The 24,180-nt window shown below is 60.2% G+C and overlaps 2 protein-coding genes across 8 annotated transcripts in view; one reads left to right on the top strand and one right to left on the bottom strand.

Annotated features, from left to right (window-relative positions):
* The window catches only part of TMEM255B (transmembrane protein 255B), a 67,319-nt gene that overhangs the window by 20,825 nt on the left and 22,314 nt on the right, over nt 1–24,180 (top strand). For 3 of the 6 annotated variants that reach the window (XM_082435181.1, XM_082435177.1, XM_082435178.1), the window contains exons 7-8: nt 1,236–1,321; nt 4,626–4,769. In XM_082435181.1, coding sequence (XP_082291307.1) covers nt 1,236–1,321; nt 4,626–4,769 — 230 coding nt within the window. Of the gene's footprint in view, nt 1–1,235; nt 1,322–2,513; nt 2,674–4,625; nt 4,770–9,450; nt 10,105–10,136; nt 16,499–24,180 lie in introns of those variants that run through there. The other 3 variants (XM_082435182.1, XM_082435180.1, XM_082435179.1) reach the window with 2 other exon arrangements.
* Nucleotides 21,008–24,180, bottom strand: part of GAS6 (growth arrest specific 6) — a 34,625-nt gene continuing 31,452 nt past the window's right edge. For both annotated transcript variants that reach the window (XM_082435175.1, XM_082435176.1), the window contains 3 exons: nt 23,630–23,802; nt 22,288–22,516; nt 21,008–21,438 (listed from right to left, as the gene is read on the bottom strand). In XM_082435175.1, coding sequence (XP_082291301.1) covers nt 21,287–21,438; nt 22,288–22,516; nt 23,630–23,802 — 554 coding nt within the window. In that variant the 3' untranslated portion in view covers nt 21,008–21,286. The remainder of the gene's footprint in view (nt 21,439–22,287; nt 22,517–23,629; nt 23,803–24,180) is intronic.

Here is a 24,180-nt window from a genome sequence, read left to right as displayed (position 1 = left end):
CGGCACACCTCTGCTCCGAAGGCCCGGCCTGTGCTCCTGGACTTTCTCCCGGCCGGAGGGAGCCCTGGGGACTCGTCCTGTTCAGCGGGGGTCACCGGGCCCTCCAGGCCCTTCCCACGTGCCCCTTGCCCCCCAGGCCCTCGTGCTGCTCTGTCCTTCCTTCCTGCTCACCCCAATGTGTTCCGTGCAGTACTGGGGTCACAGAGGTGACACCTTCCAGCAGGGGGCACCTAGGGTCAGGATCAGGGTTAGGTCTTGCAACCTCCAGCTCGCCGGCCTGTGGCTCTGACCTTCCCATGTGCTGGTTGCCAGGCTCAGAGCCCGGCATTGCCCTGACTGCTCCCCTACCCCCCTCCCTGTCCTCCAGTTCTCACCTGTCAGGCCGTCCGCCCAGCCCCCTTTCAGGCCTGAGTCACACGGGCTCACTTTCATGGCTCCCAGCAGCCTGTCTCTGGTCTCCGCCCCGTCGGGGCTGTTTTCCCAGATTGATCTTTCTATGACCCCTGCTCAAGCCCTCCCACTCCTGATGTGGGTGGCTTTCGGGAGTTGCCCACAGAACCTTGAAAGAAAGGCTACATGCCCAAGGGTGGCTTGAGGTGCCGCTAAAGGGGCCAGGGCCTCAGGGAGGCCCCCAGGACCTCTGGGGTCAGGCCCTGCCACCGACCTGCCACCTGACCTGCCCTGGGCGCTCGGCCTCTCAGGCGACCCCCAGCCTGCTGGAATCTCTGTCCTCACTCGTGCATGGCCCTCCCTCCAAGACTTTCTCCCCAACGTCCCCGTCCTCCCTCTGCAGCTGGGTGGTCTCTGCCCCACTTACCTTCCACGCGGGGGTGGTTACAAAGTGCTGGGGGAAGGAGGGCAGGCCTCCGTGTGGCTTGGGGAAGGGCTGGCTTGGTGAGACTGGGCAGCTGGGAGCTCTCCTCTGGGAGGTCAGGAAGGGTCTCCCACCTGAAGGGTCCCAACCTGCAGGCTCCTGGGGACTTCTCCCCCTCCCTCTCCTCGTCCAGCAAGCTTTGGCCGCCTGGTCCTCTACCTCTCCCTGCAGGGAGGGCCCTGTCGCCCCCAGCCCTGCTGCACCTGGACCGGGTGGAGGAAGGAGCAGGTCAAGAAACGTGGGCTCAAGAAGGGCAGCTGCCTGGCTGATGGGGCAGGGTGGTGGGTCCTTACCCCCAGGGAGGCCCCTGCCCGCTACAGCGCGAGGACAAGGGGCACCTGACTGGACTCTCCGCTCACAGGTCACCTGCCACTCCCTGAACGGTAGGTGCCAGCTGAAGGTGAAGAGTAACACCTGCTACTGCTGCGACCTCTATGACTGCCAGAGGTGAGTGGGGGGGAGCCCGGAAGCCGAGAGCCCCACGTCCCTGGACTTACCTGCCCCCATCTTTGCACGCTGCACCCACATCTCATTCAGCCCCAGGGCATGGGCTCCGTTCCACAGGTGAGAAGACCGAGGCTCAGGGCTGCCGGGAGGTGGGGGGGAGGCCTCTCAGGGAGCCCTGTCTCTCTGTGGGCTGTGACCGTCACAGGTGACCCGTTTCTTCCTCCCCGGGTGCTGGTTGCCTCAGGGTCTCCACCCCGGAAGGCCGAGACCCTGTCTCTGCCTGCTGGTCTCTCCGGTCTGGGGACGGGGGCGGCAGTTTGCCCCGTGTCCTCCCCCCTCCCATGGGGCCCGGAAGAGCTGCTCGTTTTTCAGTCTGTTCAGCTTTTCACCTGTTGTTTGGACCGGTGCAAGGTCCCAGCTCCTTGGGAATCAGAACCCTGCCCACATTGTCTTTTAAATTTTGTGTTAATAGCTTGAATACCTACATTAGAGCTAACAGGGAGTTTAGTGTTTGCTTCCTGGAGACCCCTCCCTGAATTGTTGAAAAACCCAGGGGTGTAGGCTGCAACGCCCTTCCCCCAGAGCAGGAATTCACCCGATGGCCAACCCGAGGCTGTGGTCCAGAGCCTGCGCAGACCACGACCACGGGGCCCAGATGAACCCCCTCTGAGGCTCTCCCCTCTGTGTTCCCTGCCAGGGCGGCCAGCAGCCTCTAAGCCCTGCTGGCTCCGAGGGTGACCGGGTCGGGGCTCTGCCTGCCGGGCCGTGTTTGGGGCGGGCTGTCCTGCTCAGAGACCTGGGCCCCCTCCCAGATGGATTCTGGGCTCCCTGGGACAGCCCTCCGCCGCCTGAGGGGCCTGGGCCCTCCCAGCAGAGCCCGCAGCCCCTCAGTACACGTCGGTACGCGTCGGTACGCGTCGGTACACGGCAGTACGCGTCGGTACGCGTCAGTACGCGTCAGTAACGTCAGTACACGTCGGTACACGTCAGTACGCGGCAGTACACGTCAGTAACGTCAGTACGCGTCAGTACACGTCAGTCACGTCAGTACACGGCAGTAACGTCAGTACACGTCGGTACACGTCAGTACGCGTCAGTACACGGCAGTACGCGGAGCGTCTGCCCCGCCCGCTCGGGCGCTGAGGCGGCCTCCCCGCAGGCGTGGGTGACGCCGAGGCCCCGCCCCGCACAGCGCCGAGCACCCGCCCACCTACTACGAGTTCGTGGGCGTCCGCGGCTGCCAGGACGTGCTGCACCTGTACCGGCTGCTCTGGGCCTCGGCGGCGCTGAACGTCCTAGGCCTGTTCCTGGGCATCGTCACCGCGGCCGTCCTGGGGGCCTTCAAGGACATGGTGAGTAGCGCCCGCCGCGCGCTGGGCAGAGTCACCGGTGGGGACGTGGGCTCGCGGAGCCGCCAGCCGTGCTGAACACAGCCTGGGGGCACCTCAGTCCCTCCTCCCCGAGGCTCGCGCCACCTGAGCCGGTCCAGGGAGCACAAGTTCAGCGGCAGAGGGGGGCACCGAGCCTGGCGCCTGACGGCCGCGTCCATGCCCTGGTGGCCCGCTGAGCACGGAACCCCAGCGCCTCCGATCCGGTAGATGTGGGGCTCAGGCCCGTGCTTCCCAAAGTCAGGTGACGCCAAAGTGAGCCCCCGAGAACGTGCTTCAGCATCTGGGCGGCCCTGGGCGGGGACCGCACCGCAGGACCCGTGCCTGAGGCCACCCTGCGAGTCTCTCCGTGGGCAGCGTCCCCTCCAGGGGACCGGCTGTTCCAAACCGTGTTCTCGCCCGGGGCCCAGATGGCACCTCCCGCGACCTGACACTTCGTCCGTGGAGGTGCCGCACGTGAGGCCACAAACACCGGGAAGAGCTCACAACCGCCCACAGACCACGCGCCCATCACCCGCTTTTAACGAGGAGGCGGTGCAAACGCACGTGCAAACAACCCCTGCAGGCCAGACCCCAGCCCCGTCCACAGCTCACCCTGCCGAGGGGTGGCTTGTTACCTCTGCCGCAGAGACTGTGGCCACTGGCCACATTTCTCAGCCTCACCTGGAGCCTCCCGAGATCAGTGACATGTTTCTTGGAGGTTTCCTGACCCCAGACGAAGCCCGAGATACCACGGGAGACCCTGGCGACCCCCCACCCCACTCCCACTCTGGGTGGTGCAGGCGCCAGGCCCAGCTCCTGCTCGGTCGCAAGGTGTCTTTCCGTGTGCGCACAACAAGCATCCTGTCCTTCAAGGATGAGAGCTGCCTGCCCCCAGGACGCCTGGGGTCTGCAGGGCCCACAGTGCGGTCTGTGGGGCCCCTCGGTGGGGCTTTTCCTGCTGTGGCCAGGTCAGAGTTTTCTCTCTTGGCAGATTCTCAAGGAGAGCGAGGTTAGGCTCGATGGCTACACAGAGGGTCTTGTTCGGGTCCTGCCCCTGGGAGCCCGGGTGGAGACTGCTGGGCTGTCCCCAGGGATGGCCGTCAGCCCAGTGGCTTTTCCGGAAGAGGCCCCTGTGCTCATGGGTTTATAATAAAACTGCTGGAGCTTCTCTCGGGAACGTAGCGATGCCCCAGAAAGGCCGCTTGTCACGCGGGACACAGAGTTACGTGTCAGCCCCGCTCCGGACAGGTTCCTCTCTCATACCCAGAGCTCAGGGGCGTTGTAAGAAGCCTGCCCCGTGGGTGGCTCTTAGGGAAGGATGCACCTCCGGTCTGGGAACCCCCGAGCCCCACGTTGGGAGTGGCTGGCCTGCCTCTGGAGAGGGGTCCGTCCTACGGCCCGTCCTCTCTGGGGGCGGGTGAGAGGTCAAGAATCAGGGCCACGTTCTGTTTTCCTTTGGGGAATCAGAGCCTCCCATGAGCTAAGGAAGCAGGAGTTCGAGGAGTTTGGGAAGCTCTGGTCTTGGTTGTGCTTATCCAGAAATCCCTGCGGCCAGAGCCCTACCCCCGCCGGTGCCACCCGGAGCCCCTGTGGGGAGAGGGCCCTGCTGACTAGAGCTGGGGGCATCTTTGGACTCAGCGCCCCTCGGAGATGCCCGTGGCACACGCTCCTGGAGCAGAGGGATGGGGTTTCCTCACTTTTCCAAAAAAAGCCCAAGAGAGCCTGGGCCTAGCTGGGCCTCTCGGCGGATCCCGGGACAAACAGGAAAAGGAAAAGCAAGACGAAACCCAGCTTTTGGGCTTTAGCTCTGGTCGGAGAGAGGCTGGTGGGAGGACTCGGAATCTCTCCCTCGGGGACTCCGCCTGCCTGAGCGGCTGCTGGACGGGGCTCCCCAGGGCAGGGCTCGGCTGACACGTCTCCATCCTTTGTGGCAGGTCCCGCTGTCCCAGCTGGCCTATGGCCCGTCCACAGCGCCTCAGGTCCTCTACAACCCCGCCCAGCAGATCCTGGCCTACACGGGCTTCTGCCCGGTGCCCCCGGCTGCCCCCACCTGCTCGTCGTACCCGCTGCCCCTCCAGGTAGGCCGAGCGTCCGCGGGCCGGAGCGGTGCTCACGTCCCAGGCAGCTGCCATGCAGGAAGTGCTGCTCGGGTGGGACACGGGGGTGGGGGGCTTGGGTTGAAGGAAAAGGGGACGGGGGGTCTATGGCTCCCCCTCCCGATTTAGACAATGGGGTGGTGCAGCTCGTGTGGACCAGCAAAGGGGGTGGGACGACTGAGGGATGTGTCGGGTGACCCCAGGCCCACACAGGACGTTCGGCGTCCCCGGGGGCATTTGGGGCAGCCTTTGCTCCACGTGGCCCTGGTGACCTAGCCAGCCACGTCTTTCGGGGCCTTGAGATTTTCTGACCCCTGACCAGGTCCCACACAAGTTGGCTGCAGTTTCCTGGCCAGAGCAACCAGGGATGTGCCAGCTGCCTGGCCCCTGTGACAGGGCAGAGTCACTGAGTAGAGCCGAGGGCTTGCCAGTGCCCACGAGAGCGGCAAGTGCACAGGCTTCACCCTAATACAACTCCGGTGGCCTTGGGGCTGCTGTGGAAGGGGGCACGCGGGGGTGAAGCCTGTTCATAGAGCAGCGTCCCGCCCGACCAGCTGCCACTGTGGTGACCAGAACGTCCCCAGGTGTTGCCCCGTGTCCTCGGGGGGCAGAGGTGAGCACCTCTGGCCCGGACAGCCTGTCGGCCTGTTTTGGCGGGGGCGGGGCGGTGGCCTTGGCACGTTCTGTGGTCTGTGTCACTGACAACAGCCCCTGAGCAGTTCTGGGAAGTTCACGGGGTTAAGGTACCGGAGGGGCTGCGTCTCTGTGCGTGGGCGGGGGGGTGGTGCTCGGATCCCGGCCGTTTGCTGTGAGGTCGCACATCTTCATCTGCTGCTCGGGGGCCCAGCGCCCGAGGAGTGATGTTGACGAGACGTGAGGCCTTTTCAGGGCCAGCGGCTGTTTAGGACAGGTGTGTGTATCCACCAGCTCGGGGACAGAGGCGGCGGCCAGACTTGAGGAGGGGCTGAGGGGAGCGTGGTGCCCATCTCCGCGGCCCCTCATGACGCAGAGGAACCCGCAGACTCAGCCCAGCTGGCCACCTGGGGCTGCGGCACAACCCCGGCCAGCGAGGTCCGCGGTGGCCTCCCCAGACCCGACAGCTCGTGGGGCTGGAAGCGGGTGTGGGGTCTCTGGGCCCCGGGGCGCAGCAGGTGTGGCGAGCTGAGAAAGCCTGCAGCCTCCGTCCTGCCCGGGACAGACCCGCTGGGCGAGAACTCAGGGACCGCTTTACCTCCCCGTGGAGTTGCAAGTCCTTCCTCTCCGCGCCTGGCTCCTTCCGCTTGCCTTGAACGTGAAGCTGGTGGCGTGCGCCCAGGGCTCCGGGGGCCTTGGAATTCCCAGAGGAGGACGTGGCACGGTGGCCTGGCCTGAGGGCGGTGTCATGTCTGTCTCTGAGGAGTGGTGGCCCACGGGCTGTGCCATGGGAGGCCTTCTCCTGCCGATGAGGAGCAACCCCTTAGCCATCCCACCAGCCCCGAGCAGGCGCCCTGGCCACACGGGGACCCGCAGGCCGAGTCCTGAGTCAGGGAGGGGCCTGGCTCGAGAGTCCTCCCATTTCTAAGACACGGAAAGGAATTATCCAAGCGTCAGGAGACGAGCTGGTTGCCAGTAACGCCCGGTAGTGTCGCTTCTCAGGGCGGGTACGTCAGCTTCCCCGACACCCAGGCGGCCATCCTTGGCAGCCCTCGTCTTCCCTGGAAGCGCCACCCGCATCCCACCTCCGGGCCATCCTCCCTGGTCCCCATCACGGGAAGGACCACATCATCTGGGTGTGGCCTGTGTCCTGGGGGCTGTGCTCTGCCCCCTCATCTTCGTAGTTTGCCGAACCCAGAACGTGAGACCCACAGCTGGAGGGAGGGCTGGACCCATGGCTGGTTGGCCACCTGTGGTCTCAAACACCAGCTTGGAAATGCACAGGCGCCGAGGAACGGGCGTGCTCCGCGGGCCAGCTGTCTCCCGTCCTCCCAGCGTCCACCCCGAGGCCCCACAGTCACGCCCGCACACGGGGACTCCAGGCAGCTCTGGGACGTGGTTAGGGGGCAGAGACGATCCCCGCAGGGCCCTTCCTCCTGGCTGAGCCCCGACATTTGGCTGGTTTGTCACCGGCCTCCGCAAGCTTGGCTGCAGGGAGGACCCGGGGAGGACGGCGCCTCATCCTGGGCGCCTGCTGCCCTGGATCCTGACCTGAGGCGCTGGCAGGCGTCCTGCTCTTGTGCCCTCAGGAGACAGGGCTGCAGGATGCGGGCACGGTCTGCCCTCCTTACCGCTGGTGCTGGTGAACAGATGGCTCTGGGCCGGTGTCGTATTCCAGCCTCATCCACCTTCGGGCCTCTGGCTCGTCACAAACAGCAGATGCTCCCACTTCTCCCTCCCAAGGGAGGCCCGGGCTCCCTCCACAAGGGCCTAATCAGCTTTTATCACCAGCACATGTAGGAGCGTAATTACATACACGTCAATAATCAGATTTCGAGGAGATGACAAATCAATGATGTTGTGTGTCTCGTCAGGAGGGAAACGACAGATTGACGTTTCTGACTCTGTTCCCATCGGAGGAGGAAAGGGATATTGCAACTGTTCTGTCCAGTCATTAGCAGTGGAAAACACTCCCACATAATAGAGGGAGTGAGCAGCTCTTGGGGGCTGTTTTGAGCAGTTGGTCAAAAGAAAAATCACCTTAGAAGAAAACCCACCTTCCTATTCCCAGGGCCACCTGGTCAGGAAGTGCAGGAACAAGGACACTCCAAGGATTAACTCACATCCTGTAACTAAGGACCTCGCATCCTGTAACTAAGGATCTCGCATCCTGTAACTAAGGACCTTGTGTCCTGTAACTAAGGACCTTGCATCCTGTAACTAAGAGGCTTTTTGTCTGCCCCCTGATGGGATTGCCTGTGTGGACAGAGCCTGGTTTCCTCCGTGGTTCCTGGTGGTTTGCTCCGTGGTCCTTGGTGGTTTACTCCGTGGTCCGTGGTGGTTTACTCCGTGATTCCTGGTGGTTTGCTCTGTGGTCCTTGGTGGTTTACTCCGTGGTCCGTGGTGGTTTCCTCCGTGGTTCCTGGTGGTTTGCTCTGTGGTCCTTGGTGGTTTACTCCGTGGTCCGTGGTGGTTTACTCCGTGGTTCCTGGTGGTTTGCTCTGTGGTCCTTGGTGGTTTACTCCGTGGTCCGTGGTGGTTTACTCCGTGGTTCCTGGTGGTTTGCTCTGTGGTCCTTGGTGGTTTACTCCGTGGTCCGTGGTGGTTTGCTCTGTGGTCCTTGCTGGTTTGCCATGTATTTCCAGCTGGATCCTCCTCTGTGGTTCCCACTGGTTTATTCCGTGGTCAGTGTGGTTTACTTCCTGGTTCTCTCAGCTGCTCATTTCTGGTAAAGAACTGACCACACACATGCCTGGTGGGAGCTGGGGACCCGCAGATCTGAGGGATGTTCTCTAGAGGTTTCCTTTGTCCCCTGAGGTCAGAAAGAAGTGTGAGTTTGAGAGAAAGAAAGCAATGGAGGTGGGCAGGGACCCAGGGCCCTTGGATCCCTAGAGCCCTGGCTTGTGAGGAAATTCTCTCTCAAAGCCCGAGGTCTGGGGTTCCTCCGGGGGGAGGGGGCAGGCAGGCTGGCATCCCTGGGCCCTGGGCACCTGCTGAGCGGAGAGCAAGGAACCACCTGGCCCCACCAAAGACCAGGGCCTGCACACACTTGCCTGTGTCCCATCACAGAAGGGGTTGCTTGCTTTATTTAATGTTGGTTTTAAGCAGGCATTTTTAACCTCTAGAAGTTAAAAAAAACAACAAAAAGAAATTTAAGAGGTTGTTGGCGGGTGGAGGAAAACTGGAAATTTTATTAATTTAAAATCTGTGGCGTGTCCCAACACTCTCTTTGCAGAATCACTTTTTGCGTCTATGTGTATTAGTGTGGGATCTCCAGAGAAACAGAACCAATAGCATGTGTGCACATAGTAGACACAGGTAGAGATACATTTATAGAAAGAGATGATACACATATAGATATGTAGAGGGGGAGAGTCCAAAATCTGCAGGGCAGTCCATAGGCTAGAGGTCCCAGGAAGAACAGATTTTGCAGTTTGAGTCTGGTCAGTTTGGAGGCAGAATTCCCTCTCCCGCGGGAACCTCAATCTTCTCCTCTTCGACTGATTGGACGAGGCCCACCCGCACCAGAGAGGGTGATCTGCTGGTCTACATATTCATCATGGCTACAAAACACCCTCAAAATGACATCCAGACAGTTTGAGCAAACTTCTGGGCACCGTAGTCTAGCCAAGTTGAGGCATAAAATTCGCCGTCACACTATGTGGAAAATGTTGATGTCCTTGGTTTTTTCTGTAAAACATGAAGTGTTGAGTAAACCCAGGGCCCCAGATGAGCTGGGCAGCCTTTTCCTTAGACAGCGTTTGCACGTCCGTACATCCTGGTGTCAGGTGTCACCAGCCACCCTCCTGAATGTCAGGACCGGTGCCCACAGGCGAGAAGGGGGCCCAGTGGGGCTGAATCGGGGCCTCCCTGCGGCCCCCTGAGAACGCACGCTGGTCAGGGAGCGGTTCGCACCAGGAGGGCCTGGGTCTGGGGGTTCGGGCCAGGGTGGGCTCTGAGGGGCGCCGGTGGCGCTGGGCGCGTCCCCGGGCGCCCGTGGGCTGAGGAGGCTTTCTCTGTTTGGTTGCAGACCCCTGGCGGCTTCCCGGCCTCACCTGGCTCCGACCTCTCTCTGTCCGAGGGTGTGCAGCCTCCGTCCCAGCCCGGCTCCAGCTGCCGGCCGCCCCCCAACGCCCCCCCCATCTTCGCCCTCACCCACTTCCTCCCCGGGGAGAAGCCTCCGCCCTACGCGCCATGATGCAGAGGGTGGAGATTGAAAACTAGTTTTTGGCTTGTTAGAAAACAGAGCAGCTTCTACGAACCCTGCTTCTGTGGCCAACCTCCTGGAGACGTCCGAGCCCTCCTCCCCTCCCTGGGCACATCCGGGCAAGGAGAGGCCGGACCGCGGCGGGGAGCACTGGTGGCCGAGGCCACCTCACCCCGTGTGAGACCACACACCAAGCCATGCTAAAACTCCCGCCGGAGCAGCCTCGCTCTGGTGGCATCACTTACAAAACAGTTCCATTTTCCTCCTAATTCGTTATCACTATTATGATCAAGGGGGATGTGGCAGGTGCCCCCGTGTGAGGACCACTTTCGAGGAAATGTGCTGTGTTTGTACTTATATGTGTGTGTGCCCGGCGAGGGCAGGGTCGCCACCCTCAGCACGGCCCTCCTGGTACACATTCACTCGAGTGAAGACTTGTCCCAGCTCAAATATAAATGCTGTTTCCAAGGCCTACGAGTGGTCTGAGGTCTGCGTGTGCTCTGTTCCAGTCGCGTCCCGCAGCTGCGTGTGTCCTGTGTACGGTGTCCAGGCCCCCGACTGTCAGCCTTCGTGGAGAATCCAGGGGAGCCTGGTCTGTTTTGCGGGACACCCCGTGTGGGCCCCCGCTCGCAGAGCAGGTGCCCCTAAGATGCGGCCTCTCTGCTGAGAGACCCCTGGAGGGGGGGACCTCTGTGGCCCAGTAGCCACGGCCTAGGAGAAGCCGTGCCCAGGACAGACCAATGGCTACCGACCGGGGCCCCACGTGCACCTGCCCACTGCCAGACACACCTGAGGAAGCAGGTGAGCGTGGCCTTGGAGCCAATCAAATCCTGGTCGAGAGACAGACCAGAGTCTGTCTCAGAGTTACAGAGTTACAGTCATGGATCTTTGGGGAAAAGAGATGGTGGAGGAGGGACAGGAGGGAGGAGAGGTGAGGGGAAGGGAGGAGGGAGGGAGGAGAGAGGGAGGGAGGCAAGCGGTTAGGTCTACACAAGACGCGGTCTCCTGCTCCCCCTGCCGGCTGGGAACGCAGTTCTGTCCAACAGACAGCATACTCCTAGCCTTCACATTCAGAAACACTTCTCGCTACATTTTCTGAGCATGTGGACCGTTTCCTTAGAGAGGAGGACACGCGTGGATGCGTCTGGCCCCTTGGCCTAGGGAAGGCTATTTGTCACAGACGAGGCAGGAAGGACCTGGTCACTGGTCAGAGCATCCGGATTGTTTTGGTACCCCCCCCCCGCCTCCCGCCAGTACCACAACGAGGGGAGTCACAGAATTCTTGGTTTCCCGGCACATGAAAGCGATGTTTACACCATCCTGCAGTCTGTTGCCGGTAGCATTATGTCTAAAGAAACAGTGCACAACCTTAATTAAAAACACTTCATTCCGAAAAAATACCAAAACAGTGACAAGAGTAACATCAAAGATCACTGGTCACGAATCACCATACAAATATAATAATAATGAAAAAGTCTGAAATATCATGAGAATTATGAAAATGTGACACAGAGACACGAAGTGAGCAAACACTATGGGGAAAATATGCTAACAGACTTGTTCTGCACAGGGCTGCCCCAAACCTCAATTTGTAAAAAAAGAAAAAAAAGCAGTATTTGTAAAGCGAGATGTGACTGTATTTTGTTAAACGTGGGCTCGCAAGCCCAGTGTTTCCAGGCTGGCCTGATCCGATGGGCCCAGCGTGGCCCTGGCCTCCGTGGCCTCCGTGGCCAGGACGTGGCCCCACCTCCTGTTGTCCTGGAACTTCAGCTCCAAAAGCCACGAGCACAGCGAGGTCACTCCTCATCAATTTGGAATTTTAGGTCAAACTCTTAAGTGGCCAATCCTCCCTAATTGTTTGATTTGCTTTGGGCATATTGTAAAAAATAACAAAACTAGCAGAATTTAGGAGGAGTAATTCCATTGGCTGAGATGGAGCCCGTGGCCCCACTGAGAAGCAGCGTGAAGTTAGTTTTTGAAGCATCCTTTGTCTCCCTTTAGCCCGATTTTGACCCGATGGTCTGGCTGTCCCTCCACCTGTCCGCCCCGTCACCAGACTCACTGGTCTGGGTCCCAGTTCCTCACGGCTTTGCTCGGTAGCCTCTGCGGCTAAGCTCTCCCTTTCGGGGCTTCGCCGTCACAGTGGCAGGCATTTGGGGCCTGGTGGGGGGTTCCTAGTGCGACCACAGGACCAGTGTCCCTGTGCCCAAAGCGGGCTCTTGCAGGACGAGTCCAACTCAGCTCTGCGACTTGGGGAGACCATCTTTCACCAAAGAAACCTAGTTTGAACATCATGTAAAACAATGGTGTAGGAAAGGAGAATTCACGTGACTGTGTTCCCTGCCTGGATTGTGCGGAGAACAGGGACGACGGTTCTTATTTCTGAGGCTCGTAAGAACCAAATGGGTCTTGTTTTGCGTAAGGAGGATGAGCTCTTTCCTACGGAGGACCCTCTACAGCCCACTCGAGACCCCTCAGCTCTGCTGGAGGCCCGGCAGGCATCCCTGCGGCCTGGGTGCCAGGCAGGGGCAGGAAGGGGCCCCCCGGGCGGCAGCTGGAGCCAGGTAACAGGACACGCTCCTGTATTCCCCCTAAACACAGCCAGTCCTCATCACAAAGGCAAAGCGGCAAACTCATGACTTTACAAAAGTTATGCGTATAAATTTAGGGACTTTCCACAAAATCTAAGAATGTAAGAGTCACTGAGATGCTTATTTATGTTGAGAATTATGTTAGGATATTAGTGCACAAATCACAAACTGTCAGGTGACCAGAGTGGGGTGAGACCAGATCCCGGCTTCCCCCCTTCCAGCCTGCTGGCTGGTGCGGCAAAGCCCAGGCCTGGCTTCAGGCTCATCTGGGTGAAATCCACCAAGAGCGCCCTGTGTGGGGACTTGACGCCAAACCTGCCTTCCCAGCCCCATCCCATCATCATCTGTTCATTTTGCTGCATGTCAGATAAGGTCCTGCCTGTCCCGTTTTCCCTCGCGGCGTCTGTTGGGAGACGCGAGCTCACTGGCACAGAATATGTCAACATTTACTGGGGACACCTGCGTGGACCCTACAGGCACTTAGGGTTCCGCGTGTGAGGCGCCCAGCCCGGCCTGGTCGGGGCCAGCGCCTGCCCATCTGGCTGCCCTTCCCTGCATGCCCACCTGAATGCGTCAAAAGACGACACAAACCAAGCCGCGCAGTATTGGATGGACAAGCGTCCCTTCCAGCCAGGGAAACCTCAGCCTAGTCTGATGGGTTCTAGGAGGGATTTTTTCTTCTCTGGGTGACTTTCCAGTGGATCCTTGGTTTTATGTTCTTGGTGTTTTTGGTTCAGCGTGCAAAGACACGTGACATTGAAATGCCCGCAGCCGTGTTGCTTGGGAACGAACTCTGGCAGCAGGGCTGTGGTTCTGACCGTGGGCTTTGCCCTCTGCCCACTGCCAGGTCAGCCCCCCTATCGCAGCATGGAGACACCTTCAGTTGTTTTATTCTTTCCACCTTTGTTGCTCCTGGAAATGTCGGTCAAGGTGGAGATACTGTCTGATCCCAGGACCCTCTGCGGCCCCCGGGCTAGAGCCTCTGGGGGGAGGACGTGCCCTCCCCTGTGCCCGTGCTGGCCCTGGTGCTGCTCCGTGGGGCTTCGGCGTCCTGCCCTCCAGGGGGCATTTAACCCAGCGCAGACCGTGCCAGGCAAAAGCGGGAGAGGAGAAAGGAACTGGGGCTGGGACTTGAACGGGACGTAGGGGCTGAGCCCCAGAGCTGCTCGCGTGGGCACTCGGCTCGGAGCTTCCAGAGGGAGGGGGCTCCACGCTTGACCAGGACCCCTGCATCCACAAGGCTGGACCGTGCTCGAGACCAGGGAGGAAATTCTCTTTCCTCCACGTCTCTGGCCGCCCCCCGCTACGGTTTCTGCACTCAGATGCGAGCCCCGGGAGGGGGGCGTCCTGGAGACAGAAACCCCTCGTCCAGCAAAGGCTCGAGGTGCCCGGCCTCTGCTTTCCTCACGTGACGGCAGGGTTCGAGGCTGCTGTCCGCTCGGTCCAAGGAGGGGAAACCAAACGGGGCCACCAGGCACGAAGGGCCGACTCCACGCCCAGCCCACACCCTGAGGGTCAGGACGTCCACCCGGCCCACTGACCCGCCTGGGGTCCTGCAGCAAGTCCCTCTTCTGCCCAGAGTTTAAGAACCATAGCATCCAACCGAGCCAGGGGTCTGTGGTCCGAGACGTCGATCCCCTCGGTGGCTCCCGGACCCACGAGCACCCGGGCCGGGAGGGACCTTGGCTCCGGGCTGCAGGGAGTGAAGCCGCAGCCCCTGGTGCCAGCAGGCCCGTGTCTGCCTTTGGAGGAAATGGCAGGGAAGCCGGTCGCAGACCTGGACGCAGGATGACCTTCGACCTCCGAGCACAACCCAGGGTGGGGTCTGCAGGGCCGCAGGGTCTCCCCGGACTGTCCACACTCGCGTGGCCCGACCCACACTGTCTGCCCTGCCAGGTCGTTTCATCTCGCCGAGAGCCGGGAGCTGATAAAAAATATTAAACTCCAAGGCCAACAATTTTGCTCTTGCCCACAAAAATGTCTTTATCCCTCACCCCAGCCACAAAGAATGTGAACAATTCAATTCCCAGCCTGGTGGTGGCTTCCAGGCACCCCCATCCCCAGGCCCCAGGACCCCCCAACTCCGGCTGGCCTCCGTGTGCGCTGGGCGCCGTTCCCTGGGGACCCCTCTCTGCCATGCCGTCCCCACAGCAGAACCCGGCCAGGCTCCGCCTGCGTCCTGACGTGTGCGAGGCCTGGCCCTGCAGCTCTGACGGGCACCACCATGGGGTGGGTCTCGGTGGGGCCCCTCCCCCGGCCCCTCCCTCTGCTGAGCGACCCCGCCTCATCCTCAGTCACAGACGGAGGCTGGTGCTCCGGGGGCCGGGCTGGAGGCTGGTTGGGTGCAAGGGGTCAGGGAGGCTGCTGATGGGAACGGGGTTCCCTGCTGCCATGGTGGAATGTTCTGGAACTGACAGTGGTGGTGTTGCACAGCCCTGTGAAGGTGCTGAAACCCGCTGAATCACACACTGTTAGGGGGTGAACGTTATGGTATGTTACTGGACCTCATTGCAAAAACACTCAGGGCAGGGCCGGGGGATAGTACGTTCTTGGTTAACAAGAACAACCTTCCGCAGCAGTCTGGTCTGGTCCGAGCAGCCTGCGGTCACCCGCACTGCCCTGCCCTCCCTACTCCTGCCTTCTCAGTCCTTCTGCAGCCCGATTCCGCCACCTCTGGGTGTAGGGAGAGAACACAAAGCTGGCGGGAGCAAAGGTGCCCACTGGATTAAGGGGACGTGCCCAGCCGAGCGTCGCCCAGCCCAGAGGAAAGGAGCCGGGGCAGGCCTCACTCTGTCAGTGGCTCTTGGGTGGCACCAGTTACATGCCTATTTCCCTTTCCCATTTGCTAAAACTTTTTAATTATGAAATTTAATACACGTGCAGAAAGCCTGCTGGAGACCAAGGTGTAACGTGGTGACTGTTTGCAAAGCGAGGCAGTCACCCGGCCCCGGGGCTGGCCCCCCCTCTGCCCGGCGCCCACCCTCCCGCTGTTCTGTCCTCTGTAGGGACAGGTGCCCGGCCTCCGCTGAGCTTCCTGCTTGTGAGATGGCACGCGTGGGGTTCTGCCTCTGAGCCCAGGACCTGTGACTGCCCCTTTGGCTGTGGGCGGGCCTCGGCTGATCTCCGGGCTCCTGTGTGTATGCGGGGCCCCTGGCTTGGATTTGGGGCACATGGCAGACTTTGACTTTGGAGGACGATGCCCGGCCAGGGTCCGTGGGGTTGGCCCAGCGCAGCCTCAGCTGCGGACCTGGCGTCCCGTTGCTCCAGCCCACCAAGATCTGGTCCTGCGCGATCCGAGAACCTTTCACAGCTGTGGGTGCAGGGCTTCCTCCTTGTAGTTTCTTCTCGTGGTGTCTGTGCCCCGCATTTCCTCCTTGTTAATGAAGTGGGGCCCCTTGGACAGACAAATTGCCCACTGGTGTTTCCTGTTCTGTCCAGCGCCCGCCTGGTCTTCTGCCCGTTCTTCCGTTGGGTCATTACTTTCTCTCACTGATTTGCAGGAAGAACTCGTTCTCCCTTCTGGGTTAACACGTTAGCAGGTTCATGTGGTTCCCAGTATCTTCTGTTCTGAGCTGGTCTTGTCACCCTCTTTATGGTACCTTGGTGAACAGATGTTCTTGATGTATCTACTGATGGATATGCTTGTTTATTTTTAATAGACTTTATTTTTTATAGCAGGTTTAGATTCACAGCAAAATGGAGAGGAAGGGACAAAGTTCCCGCAGGCCCCCTGCCCCACGCAGGTGCAGCCTTCCCCATCATCACCATCCCCCACCCGAGGGGCCGTTCGTTACCATCCATGAACCTACACTGACAGGTCCCCGTCACCCAGAGCCCGTCGTTTATATTCGGGTCACTCAGTGTTGTACATTGTGTGGATTTGGACAAATGCTTAATGTCCCGTGTCCACCATTTCTGTCTCATACAGAGTGCCTTCACTGCCCTAGAAATCCCCCGTGCTCCATGCACTCATGCCTCCTCCCCTAAACCTTGTTAACCGCTGGCCTTTTTATTGTACTATCTCCATAGTTTTGTCTTTTCCTGAATGTCGTATAGTTGGAATCAAACACTGCGTAGCCTTTTCAGATCGGCTCCTTTCACTTAGCAATATGCATTTAAGTTTCTTCTATGTCTTCTCATGACTTGATAGCTCATTCTTTTTATCACTGACTAATGGTCTGTTGTCTGAGTGTAACACAGTTTGTTTATCCATTCACCTACTGAAGGGCATCTTAGTTGCTTCCAGGTTTTGGTAATTATGAATAAAGTTGCTGTAAACATTTGTGTGTACATTTTTATGTGGACATTAGTTTTCAGTGCCTCTGGGGAAGCACCCAGGAGCACGATTGCTGGATCGTGTGGCGAGAGTACGTTTAGTTTTGTAAGAAACTGTCTTCCACGGTGGCTGCAACATCCTGCGCTCCCACCAGCGATGCCGAGAGTTCCTGCGGCTCCGCGTCCTCACCAGCACCTGGTGTTGCCTGTGCTCTGGATTCTGGCTGTTCTAATAGGTGTGCCGTGGCATCTTACTATTGTTTTAATTTGCGTTCGCCCTGATGACACATGACATACGAGCACGTTTTCATGTGCTTATTTGCTATCTGTGTGTCTTTGGTGAGGTGTCTGTTAAGGTCTTTGATCCATTTTTTAATTGGGTTGTTTATTTTCTTATAGTTGAGCTTTAAGAGTTCTTTGTATATTTGGGGTAACAGTGCTTCATCAGATATGTCTTCTGCAAATTTCTTCTTCATCTGTGGCTTGTTTCTTCATTCCCTTGATGGTGCCTTTGCGGAGCAGAAATTTTTCATTTTAATGAAGCCCAACTTGTGCATTATTTCTGTCATGGATTTTGCCTTTGGTGTTGTATCTAAAAGATTATCCCAAATCCAAGGCCATCTAGATCTTCTCCCGTGCTGTCTTCTGCGAGTTTTATAGTTTTGCGTTTTACTTTAGATCTGTGATCCATTTTGAGCTGACTTTGTGAAGGGTGTGAGGTCTGTGTCTGCATTCGTTTATTTGCATGTGGGGTCCAGGTGTTCCAGCCTTACTTGTGAGGAGACTGCCTTTGCTCCATTGTGTTACCTTTGATCCTTTGTCGAAGATCAGGTGACTCTACTTTTGTGGGTCTGTTTCTGGGCTCTCTGTTCTGCTCATTTATCTCTTTGTTTATTCTTTTGGCAACACTAGGCTGTACTGACCGCTGTAGCTTCATAGCAAGACTTGAAGTCGGGTAGCTTCCTCCAACTTTGTTTTCTTGAAGTTCTTAATTTTAATGCAGCCCAATTTTTAAATATTTTTCTTTATCATGAGAGAGTTTTGTTTTATTTTCTATTTTAAAGCAGTATTTCTTTACCCTAGTTCATGAAAATACTCTTCTATCACAGGGGTCAGCAAAGTTTCTCTGTGAAGGAACAGATAGTACATGGTTCAGGTTTTGAGGGTCTGTAGCTGTGAAGCCACCGCTCAGCCCTGCCACTGTAGCAGGAGAGAAGCTGTAGAGAATCATAAGTTAATGGGTGTGACCGTATGTCAATAAAGCTTTATTAACAAGAACAGGGGTGCATCACATTGGGCCCACAGCCTACAGTTTTACATTATCTTCTAAATGCTTCATAGATTACCTTTAGATTTAAATATATACTCTACATAGAGTTAATTTTTTTTGTCATGTGAACTGGGGTCAAATTTCCTATTTCTTTAATGCAGAGATTTCAACAGGGGTGACTTGCTCCAGGGGACGTGTGGCAGTGTCTGAAGATGCTTTGACTGTCTCAGGTGTGTGTGTCTATGTGTGTGTGTGTGGGGGGGGGGGGTACTACTGGCAGCAAGGACAGAGGTTGCAGGCAGGCCGCCAGATGCCCTGACGGCACAGACCAGCCCTTCACACAAAAAAACGTTATCAATCAATCGATAGTATCTGAAAAACAAACAAAAGAATGAAATACAAACAAATATTGCAGCTCTTCTGTTTAAAACAAAAAAAGCAAAACTCTGAGATCATCGCAGACCACAAGTGTCAGCAGCATAATCCACCTGAGCTCCTCCTTCCTGGCGCACAGTCAGACCCATCCCAGCTCCATCTCCGTGGCGCACAGTCAGACCCATCCCGGCTCCATCTCCATGGCGCACAGTCAGACCCATCCCGGCTCCATCTCCGTGGCGCACAGTCAGACCCGTCCCGGCTCCGTCTCCGTGGCGCACAGTCAGACCCGTCCCGGCTCCCTCTCCGTGGCGCACAGTCAGACCCGTCCCGGCTCCGTCTCCGTGGCGCACAGTCAGACCCGTCCCGGCTCCTCCTCCGTGGAGCACAGTCAGACCCGTCCCGGCTCCATCTCCGTGGCGCACAGTCAGACCCACCCCAGCTCCTCCATGGCACATAGTCAGAGGACATGCAACTCTCTGTCTGCCCCAGCCTCATGTGCAGTCTGGCCCGGACTGGGTAGCAGCAAGGACGCCAATCTGGCCAGCACAGCTGGGGAATGTCTTGCAGATTTTGGCTCTGCACTGGCCATAAACTTTTTCTTGGCAGTAGTTAGAATAACCCCTGGCGCCCAGTGGAAGTCTATGGAGACCACAGTAGGAAACAGATGTGGCCCTCACTCTCCCCGGATAGAAGATGAACCCAAGGTGGTCAGAAAGCCCCTGAGAGCTGGCCTCGACTCCGTGTGTCTGTAAGGCCAGAGTTTCCAGTCCCAGAGCTCAGCATGTGTCTTGTCTGCTCTCTGGCCATCCTGGCCTTTGTGAGGGGGTGGGGGCTGGCCTGGGGAGCATTCCGTAAGAACATTCCAGAGCCGCCTCCGGAGTAGACGAAAACCAGAGAGGATGGCGGGAATGCTGTGGTGACCGGGCTGAGAGCAGGCCCCAGGGTGGCTTTGGGCTCCTGAGGCCACATGGGGCCAGAGGGTGGGCAGCAGGGGGTCTCCTGGGGTCGCGGGCGGGACTGTGTGTCCCCCACTTCTCAGAGCTGTGCTCAGCGGCTCTGGGAGACCATGGGCGGCAGGTGGGACCCCTGCTCCCTGAGCTGACGGCACCCGTGCCTGGTCCTTCTCAGGAACTGGGCTCTCAGCCCCCAACGGACAGCCTGAGGCACGTCCTACAGCTCCAGGCCCCAGCCTGACCAGCTCAGCCCACCAGGCCAGCCCCCAACCCGGAGCTGGCACTTAGGCTGTGAGCCAGCCCACACGTCCACCCAGGTCACGGATGGAGGGGAGGGCTCCACGGTGCTGTGGGAAGAGGCTGGCCGGAGGTGGACTTTTCACGAGGGCCCAGGCTCTCCGAGTGCCCTGACTGACCTCCCTGCCGGCCTTTCTGTGGAAATCACTTGAAGAACTCTCGGGCTAGTTTTCTGAAGTCCTGAGTCAGCAGAACTCTCACCACAGCCCACTGAGGTTTAGGGACGCCTGAAGGAGCACACCGTGCCCACAGCTGGCCTGGCAGAGGAGGGGCCCAGACACATACATGCATGCACATGCACACACACAGTCACACACGCACACACAGATACACACACAGACGTGTACACACACACAGTCACACACACACACAGATACACACACAGAGACACACGGTTTGAGGCAGGCTGGGGAGCAGACAAGTGGGTTCAGGCTGGCAGGAGGACATGGGTGGCCATGGGAGGGGCCGACCCCGGCTGCACGTGCCAGCCCTGCTGGGCCCTGGGGCCTGAGCGCTTCTGCCTCTGGTGTCCTGGCCAAGTCACCTTGTACCTTCAGGCCTCAGTCTGGTCATCTTAGGTGAGCGTGGCCTGGGGGTCCCGCCTGCTGGGCATCTGTGGTGCCAACCCCTCCCCTGTGTCGTGGAGACCCCGTCCCTTCCAGGGCACGCCAGCTGCCTCTGCCCACGGGTCCCCGGGGTCACTCCACTTGCCAGTCCCGCCAGGCAGGGGCCCCTACTGCCATCCTGGAGGCCAAACCCTCTCCTGCAGGACCAAGAGCGAGCTTCTCCTCCTGAGGTGCCATGGCCACTCTGCTTCATGTGGGCTCCGCACGTGGCTGGGCTGCGGTCTTCGGCTCCTGCCCTTCCTTCTGCCCCTGCTCGTCTCTGGGTCAGGTTGTGACTGTAAACTCACGCTCAGCAGCGGGGTGGGGGGAGCTGGGTGGGTGCAGAGACCCTGAAGCCACTTTGAGGGATTAAAGCCATGAAGCTGAAATGGGGCCGTGGGACCCTGGGCTGCCTGCCTGCCTATCTCAGAACACACTTCAGGGTTTAGTATTTAAAAAAGTAGAATCTCAGTGTTGGGGTGGAGGGAAGCCCCACCGGCTGCCGGAAACTCCCCTGGGACCCTCTGCTGCGACAGCGCCCACATTCCCGGACGTGTTCGCTGCAGCTGCAAACCGCGGGCTTGCTCTCCCCCGTGGCTTGGGCTGGCGTCGTGGTGTCGTTACTGCCCCCCACGCTCCTGGAGCCAGAGCAAAAGGCCCGTGCGCTCGACCCCCGGCAGACCCAGCTCGCTCCACAACGAGCAGGTGCTTCCAGCGCTGTGCACGGCCTCTCGAAACGAGGAGACGGGAGAGCCGAGGCCGCGGGGGAGTGGGTTTGCACAGGGGGCCGGCGGTGCTGACCTGCTGTGCCTGCCGTGGCCGCGCAGGCAGGCGACTGGCACCGCCGCTTCCCGGAAGGCGGCTCATCCCCGTCATGGGGACGCCGGGCGGCAGGCGGAAGGGATGCCACCCGGAGTTAAGGCCGATGGGCATGGCGGGCCTCCCTCGGCCTCGGACCCCGCCACGGCCGCGCCGCTGGGCGCCAAGGGGCAGAAACTGCCGACACAGAGCTAGGAAGGTTCCGTAAACGTTTTATTTTTCCATAGTTTTAGGTCAGAGAGAAGCATCTGGTAATAAAAATAACAGAATTCTCTTCCCGGGTCCGCTCGGGCGGTGCTGAGTCCGCTATTTACACGTATGTTACACACGGGCAGGGAGGCCGTGAGGGGACCTGGCGGGCGAGGGTTCAGTGTCTCGGGCGGGGGTGCGGGTGCCTCCCGCCGTCCTTCCTGGTCTGGGAAGAAAGCCGAGGCGTACGTGGCTGCGCGGGTGGCCGGCGGCGGCAGAAGGCTAGGCGGCCGGCTCAGCGGGGGGGCAGGAGTGGGCCGTGATGTCGCTGTGCTTGTAGGTGGCCTCGTCCAGGTCCAGAACCTGCCGGTTGACCTCCAGCGTCATGCAGCCGCGGTAGAAGGCTGTGACCGGGGCCGAGGTCACTGGCACATCTGGGCCGCGGGGAAAGAACAAACACGTCTCAGGGGGCGAGCTGCCCGGCGTCTGGGCCCGGGCTCCCCGCTCTGCGTCTCCGGCCTCCTCGAGGGCACGGTTTCCCTTCCCTGCGGAACCCCTCCCTCTGGCTCAGGCACACGCCCTAGGCAGGCGGTAAACCGTTGCCGCCAGGCTTGACGCTGCACCCCGACCCCCAGGAGCGCACACAGATAGTCAGATCAGTTAAATGTTATCTTCTCGGCCCAAGTGAGTCATGCCCAGGGCTTCCAGGCTCTCTCTGGTCCTCTTCAAAGCTCTGTTTATTAAAACTAAGTGCACTTTGAGTCTGGCAGCCAAGACCGAGGTCCCGCCGTCTGCGGCAAGTGGACGCCCGCCCTGAGTGGTGGGAGCAGGCGGGGGCCTGTGTGAGGCCCTGGCCTCGCCCACCTGCCACCACTGCGCCCCGGTTACTGGGCTCCACCTGACCAGACACGAGCCCCGGATGCAGGAGGGGCCGGGGTCACTCTGTCTGCTGCCATGGCAACTGGACGCCAGGCCTCAGGGGCGAGGCTGGCTGGGCCGCTGGGGCACCCGGCCCCCAGCGCGGCCCAGTGGGCTGAACCCTCCTCACTAACCTTGCCCACGGCTGGGGGTGGGGCTCCTGGAGGGCGCGGGAGCCGGGAGGGGGCGCTTCAGGCTGATGCTTCCCCGCGAGCGTGTTCCCAGCCTGGGCCCCACACACAACGGCGGGCCGGGGCCGACACGCAGCGAGGCACCCGATGCAGCCACGGGCCGGCTGCTTCCCTCTTCCTCTTAGTACAGAGCAGCCCGGTTCTGCTTGGGGCGAGCAAGTTGGGGCACCCTACCTGGCAGCCCCCCGACGAAGGTGAGCACGGAGCCCTGCAGGTGCCTCCCGAGGACGGCCAGCCTCTCCTGCAGCCCCGCTGGGCTCACTTCACTCTGGCCCTTGGTGCCGTCCACCTCCAGGGTGGCCCCGTCCTTGTTCACAGAGACGGTCACAACGTGCTCCTGGCCGTCGCAGACCTTGATCTCCATCAGAACCAGGGTGACGCTCTCCACGGCCAGGACGACCAGCTGCGGGGAGAAGCACGCCTAAGCAGGGGCGGGGCGGGTGGGGTGGCGGCCAAGTGCCCGCGGGCCCTGCTGTCCTGCCCTGTCCTGCGGGCCTCCTGCGGGCAGGGTCGCCTGCGGCCGGGGCGTGACAGGGACACAGTCTCTACTCGGGTGAAGGAGGGGGCCACCTGGACCCTGTCCAACATGATGGAGGACGAACAAGTAAAGCCACACACCCTCGGGCGGGAGCTGGGGGGAAACACGCTCCAGGAACAGGAACGCACGTGCACTGGCCTGGGCAGAGGTGACCGTAGTCACCAGCGTGTCCGTAGCCGGGACACAGGATAGGGCTGCCCCTCCTCGTGGAGCCGCCACGAGGCACCAGAGAGGGGCCAGGGCAGCAAGCGCACACGCCAGGCAGAACACGCCTCTGACAACACGGGCCCTGCCCTCTCCTCCCTCCCTCTCCCCGCCCGGGGAGGTGGTCTCAGCTGGGTGGGCCTCGGGGCTTGTCCCGAGTACCCGGACGGGGAAAAGCCGGCCTGGGCAGGGCGCGGACCCACGCCCGTCAGCTTGCAGCCCCGCTAAGAGGGGAGCTGGGTGGCCCTCGCGGGCAGGCTGACTTGGTGAACACAGCCCTCTAGGACAGAGGTGAGAAAATCAACCTATTTCCGCCACCTCTTAGCTGTTCTCTGAGAAAACAGCAAGTCCAGTGGGCACGGTGTTGACGTGGTGTCAGGAGAGTCGGGAGAGGGGGACTGCGTGAAGGTGACGGGCACGTGTCCAGGGGCGTGTGCCCAGAGCTCCGCCTGCACCTCCAGGGGGCCGCATGACAAGGGTCTGGGGCGTGTTTGCACATCTTTTTCAAAAGGAAGATCTGATCTGTGAGCAAAATCCTTTGGCTTACATACGAGCAATTAATTCAAACTGCTACACCACTGAGCGGGTGGGAAAGTCTCCCCACCGCACAACTGGCTTTCGGGACCCCAACATCGTCCCCGAGCCACGCGTGGCTGCTCGGACCCTGGTGAGAGACGGGGAGGGCGGGCTGGAACCTCGAGGGGCACGGTGTGGGCCACAGCCGGGCTGGGCGCTGGGGGCAGCAGTTCATCCTCAGGCGGCGGCGAGTGGTACCTGCTTCTTGAGCCTCTTGGTGGAGTGGTAGTCGACCAGGGCCACGGAGAGGACCACGGCCTGGTCAGCGCCCACCAGCGCAAGCAGCAACCCCGTGTCGGTGGCGGGGCGGATCCGAGCCACGGCCTCAACTTCCCAGGCGGTCTCGGTCCCGACATCCGGCGATGTCCGAGCTGCGAAGAAGGCGGCACGTCACAGGGCGCTCCAGACGGGGAGAGAGGCGGGGAGAGAGAGGCGGGAGGAGCAGGGCGGCGAGCTCAGCTCCCCCGCGGCCCCGGGCAGCAGAGGATGCCGGCAGCGGAGGAGGTGGGAAGTCGGTAACAGCCTCCCAGAACCCGCGGTTCGCGCCAACAGCTGGGAAGTGACGGGGGGCCAGGCAGCGGACTCAGGTCTGGGCCGCAGTCCAGAGGCCCCGGGCCGCCTGAGGACGGCCACGCTGCCCGCTCCCCCGAGTGCCGCTTCGCATGACCACGGGCCACTCAGTCCCACCGGGACCGCAGACGCGCCACTCGGGCCGTGCTTAGCCCCCGGGCGCCCCAACTCCCTCCCCG

Source organism: Balaenoptera physalus (assembly GCF_965194825.1).
Source record: "Balaenoptera physalus genome assembly, chromosome: 18".
NCBI lineage: Eukaryota > Metazoa > Chordata > Mammalia > Artiodactyla > Balaenopteridae > Balaenoptera > Balaenoptera physalus.
Note: the sequence above shows the minus strand (reverse complement) of the source record. Positions and strands in the feature narration are given on the sequence as shown.